Raw genomic sequence first — 5,078 nt, 5'->3', positions numbered from 1 at the left:
TTAAAAATACTAATAAATTTTAAACGAAATTTAAAAAATCTCTAAAATTTACAAAATCTCAGAAAATTCTAATTCTGTTTTCTGTTTGAGAAATGAAAGTAACTAAATTTTGTTTAGTCTTAAATTTTGTAATAAAATTTTATGTTTTAAATATTTAATTTAGACTGTTTTCTATTTTAGAAAAAAAATTATTTACTGTCCTTATAAATTAAATTTTGTAATTTTATCCCTTATTTTTTACTTTCTTTCCTAAATTTAAAATAAAATTATGCATATAAATAGAAATGACATTGGAATGTAAATATGATGGAAAATCAAGGGCAAAATTCTAGTAGGGATTATGCTTTAATAGTATAGATAAAACATCAATTTGTATTCCTATCAACGTTTGGGAGGTTATAACCCTTGTCAAAATAGGAAATAAATTTCTGCGTCATGACAATGTGTATGCGTATAATAATCTGCAAATGGAATAAGAGAAAAAGCAAAAGAAAATTTCCATAAAAATATCCCAATTAATATCATTAAATTTTTTAATAATCAATTTTTTTCTCTACCTAGTTTAATACTCCAACTAATTAAACTAATTATTTTCTTCATTTTAATATTTTTTCTTAGATTTAGGAGATTTTAATTTTTTTTATTTTCAACTAAATTACTATAAATTCATCAAGCTTTCATTATTTATTATCATTTAACATTTTTCCAAATTAATTCTAGCATTTATAACTTTCTACACATTCAAAATCTTAACAGAGATGATGTATTTAATAATTTTCAACATTAAATTATACATTAACTCTACCAAATTTTTATTCCAGATAATGCTCAACGTAAATTACTGGCCAAATAATAAATGGGTTTATTAAAAAAAAAATGCTCAGCGTATATTTAAGAAGATGTAACTATGTTTTCATAAAGCTTATATATGATGTTTTTCACTTAATAATATTTCAACCTAAAATTACGATATAAAATTTTCAATAGTACATATTCGGTGTAACAATTAATTTAGTCAGAATTGATATATGTTAGTGATTTATCAAGTTTTATTTAGTCTGCATATGTTTAGAATAATTTCTATTCATAAAGTGGATTTTAGTCAAATAATTTCAAAATAATTGTGACAGTGTGAAATGAGTGGGCCTACGGGTCATGAGTTAAAAGTCTTTGGCTTTAATGAATAAGTAATAAAAACCTCTCATATCGGTTATGAAAAGCAATTTGAGTCATATATGTGTGTGTTCACATGTAAAGCTGATCAAAAGCTTTAAGGTGACATGCTCGGCTCACCCCTCACGCACACGCTGCCGAGCCCTTCACGCACACGCTGCCGCCGCCGTCCGGCTCGGCGTGGACGTGGGCGTGGATCTTGGTGAAGGACCATAGGAATAAGTTCTTTTTGGAGAAAATTAGTTTTATTTTTTTTTTGGCTCATGTTCGAGCCAAAATAGCATGATGTTTGTGGTTAAAAGACACGTAATTTGTCTAAAAACGACATGAAGTATATCTGTTCGCCAAAGATCATAAAGAGCCAACAGATGGGAGAATTTGTGGAGAAAGTTTCTCAACCCTCCACTTTCAATATTTCTGAAAGATTTTCGCTAACATGCTGCAACGGTTTCGAAAATCAGCTCCTCTTTTTCTTTTTAAATAACTTGTCTCCTCCTCATTCGCTATTCACATTTTGCACAACGAAAACCAGCAAATCTCTCAACGTAAATTTTAGAAAGTGTTTCGTAGAATCTTAGTTCGCAGAGACGTTAACAAGTGATGTATGAATCGTATTACATGATTGTATCATAGGTTTCGATATTTTTCTATATATGTCCCACACACTATGGAGCGAATATTTAGATTAAGAAAAGAAAAGGTATCTCGACTCCATATCTATTTATGAAACGTTTTTCATATCGGTTTTCATTTAATATCGATTTATATTATCATTTATGTCAGTTCAGATTTTCGGCTTCTTTACATAGCCCACCTCTGATCGACTAGGAGCGCCTTGCGTCATTTAAAACATAGTAATTGGTGAACCATCAATTATCTAGTCATTTAAAACATAGTAATTGGTGAACCATCAATTATCTATTCCGTACAAGTGGAAACGTTTTTGTAAAATATTTATATGATTCTTTATCTTTATTCGCTAGGCTACACAAGTTTTCAAACCAGAACCTAAGTGCGGTTTTGACAACTCTGGCAAGTTTTTAACTCTGTGAATTTAAACATGGTGAAGATGTTTCAACCGGACGACTGCCTGGCCAAAAGTGCCTCTAAATAGGACGTCAAAAACGCGGAGTACGAGATTAACGATTATCATTCTTTTTGTGAGTTGATTGATTTACAACACAATTCTCAATACAAACCCGAGTTACACAACTTAACAAAAACCAAATCATATATCTTACTCTTTTCAAATTCACACAAATGAATATCAGAGCACACAGGAATTTAATAGGCACAAATACAAATTTTCACGTCGATCTCTTGAGAGCAAACGCAGAGAAAATGACGAGGACCATGAGAAGAGCTGCTGCAATGAAGGAAGCCACCACGGCGCCGCTGGTTCCTTGGCAAAAGTCACCGAATTGCTGGCAAACGGGAAGCCAGTTCGAGCTTGAATTCCCATTGTGCGCCAAATAAACTATGGCTGCAGAAGCAGATGCCGCTATCATAGTGAGGCCCATCATCGCCTGGACCACAGAAATCAATATACGTATTAAATAGGGATGCGCCATATGTACTCAACATATACATATTTAAACCTTCGAATATATACGACCATATTCTAGACTATACATTAACGAGTGTAATATAAGCCTTTAGAAAGCAGGGTTTCTGGAGGTTAATTGATTGAAACATTGATTATATTCAGTGTTGGTTTTACGTTTACATTTTATAATAACCTGTTTTTTCTAATTGAAACTGCCAGTTAACGAAAAATGTTACATTTTTTTTAAACGGTAGACGCTAAACTGAAACGAAATGAGGAACTCTCTTTGTGGTGGGCGTTTGCGTTTATTTTTTCTTTTGATTTTATAAAAGAAATAACAAGTGAACGTTTCTTAAATTTGGCTGTTGAAACTCTGAGCAATCTAACACATAAAAAATGTTACCGTGTCACATAAGACGAGGAAGAGCCTAGGTGGCACTGCGAGAGGCCGGAGGATACAGACAATGGAAAAAGGCAATGATAGGGTTAGGTAGCCGCCCACGATTGAGTTTACTACAACAAAAGATCTGCAAAACAGAACAAATAAATTAAGCTTCAAACAATTTCAATCGATAGTTATTTGTATTATTGGCATAATATTTAGTAAGAGTGAACATTTTGAGAGCAACTTACGAAAGCGTTGGTAGATCGGTGTAGTCAGCACTGAACTGCAAAAACTGAGTAAAGAAAGGGAGAGTCTCTTCCGTGGTTGCCATCTTTGCTGCAGCGGCCATGGCCGTGATGGCTGCAATGAGTCTAAGAACAAAATCGACGATAGCCACGCCTCTTTTCCACCCAGGCATGCTCACCTTTTCTTGCTTATGTTTTTCCATAATTCGACTGTAGTTCATGGGAGGAGCAAACACATGAGCTTTGCCTTTTCCTTTGTCTAGCTTTGGCTTTTGGACAATGGGTTCTTCTTCTTCTCTTCTGCTCCCTGCCTTTTCGATATCCATAGGAAATAACTGAGACTCAGAAGAAGACTAAAAATTAGGGTTGACCTTGCAAGTTGAATTTGGAAAATATTCAAAGGAGAAACTAGATATTCTGAGGATAATGAATCCTAAGTCTTGCATGTAGGATATATATGCATGCATGTCAATTTAGTTGTTGAAGTGAAGGAATAGGTTTGGGTGTGTATATTTTTTTAATGTTTCAAGCAAAACTTATTCATAATCTTAATTTCACGATCTTTGTTTAGTAAAAAAATATATATAGGAGACGACTTGCTCCATTGACATATAAAGCCAGATTGAATATTATTAGTTAATATGTGTCAACAACCATGTACTTTCTTTAACCTATACAATACACATATATACATAATTTTAAATTATACTTTTTGACCAGTACTGACTCCGAAAGCTGAATGTATACTTTTTATAGGATTAGGTTACGTTGAATTAATTGAAATTTGCTTTTAGGTTGCAATTATTAGGTGATGCAGAATATTAATTAATTCGTCTACGCAATTCTCTTAACTTTCATAGCATGCATGCTAGCTAGCTGCATGAAAATTTTAACATTTCAAAAATAATAATATGAAAATTGTAACGCGACGACTATACTAATAATATATGTTATGCCGGCGCTAGGCGCCGGATTTTTGTACAATAATATATGTTATAGTAATTTTGAAACTATTCTGGTGTTATAGTAAAAAATATTTATCAAACATATAAAAATATTTCAATTTCTTCATTCATTGTTTTTAGATTATTTTAAAATAAGCAAAATTTGAATACATATGCAAAAATATTTTAGCCTTTTACCTAAACTGATTTTTTGACCTTTTTATTAAGCTTTGTTGCTTTTGACCGAATTTTTAATAATTGGATATTATGTTCTTGAATGTTAGAAAGCTATACAATGAATTTTGAATGTAACAGAAGCAAAGTAAATATTATTAATCACATGTACAGTGATCTACAATACTACAATATCAACAAAAATGCATTAGAATCGAGATCACAATAACAACATACATGTCTGATTTAATGTATTCCAATTTCAGTGAGATAACAATTTGGGATTGAGAATAAAATAAGTAAATCCAGTTTCAAAAAAATAAAATAAGTAAATCATATTATACTTGTACAATTTGATTTGAACATAGTTTTAAAGTTACAAAAAAATAAACAGTTTAAAAAAATAATATTTATTTTACTCTTCTATATGCATCACTAACTGTATTCATATATGCACCAAGAGTAAATCTTCTACTCAAATTTATGGATTATTTTATTTCTTTTTTTTTTCTCAAATTTTGAGAGGATATGAAAAACAATTTATGCATGAGTACTGATATTTTATATGATTTTAATTGTTTTGTTTGATTTGAGAATCATTTTATTGTATT

The 5,078-nt window shown here is 31.2% G+C and overlaps 1 protein-coding gene across 1 annotated transcript; it reads right to left on the bottom strand.

The window, feature by feature from the left end:
- Window positions 1-2,380: 2,380 nt before the first annotated feature.
- On the bottom strand, window positions 2,381-3,768 carry LOC106333673 (casparian strip membrane protein 3-like). The gene is made up of 3 exons (XM_013772088.1): window positions 3,353-3,768; window positions 3,123-3,246; window positions 2,381-2,699 (listed from the first exon to the last, which is right to left on the bottom strand). The coding sequence occupies exons 1-3, from the start codon at window positions 3,673-3,675 to the stop codon at window positions 2,481-2,483; spliced, it is 666 nt and encodes a 221-aa protein (XP_013627542.1). The 5' UTR covers window positions 3,676-3,768; the 3' UTR covers window positions 2,381-2,480.
- Between the last annotated feature and the right edge of the window lie 1,310 nt (window positions 3,769-5,078).

The sequence above is a fragment of the Brassica oleracea genome, chromosome C3, assembly GCF_000695525.1.
Source record: "Brassica oleracea var. oleracea cultivar TO1000 chromosome C3, BOL, whole genome shotgun sequence".
NCBI lineage: Eukaryota > Viridiplantae > Streptophyta > Magnoliopsida > Brassicales > Brassicaceae > Brassica > Brassica oleracea.
This window is presented reverse-complemented; position numbering and strand designations above follow the sequence as displayed.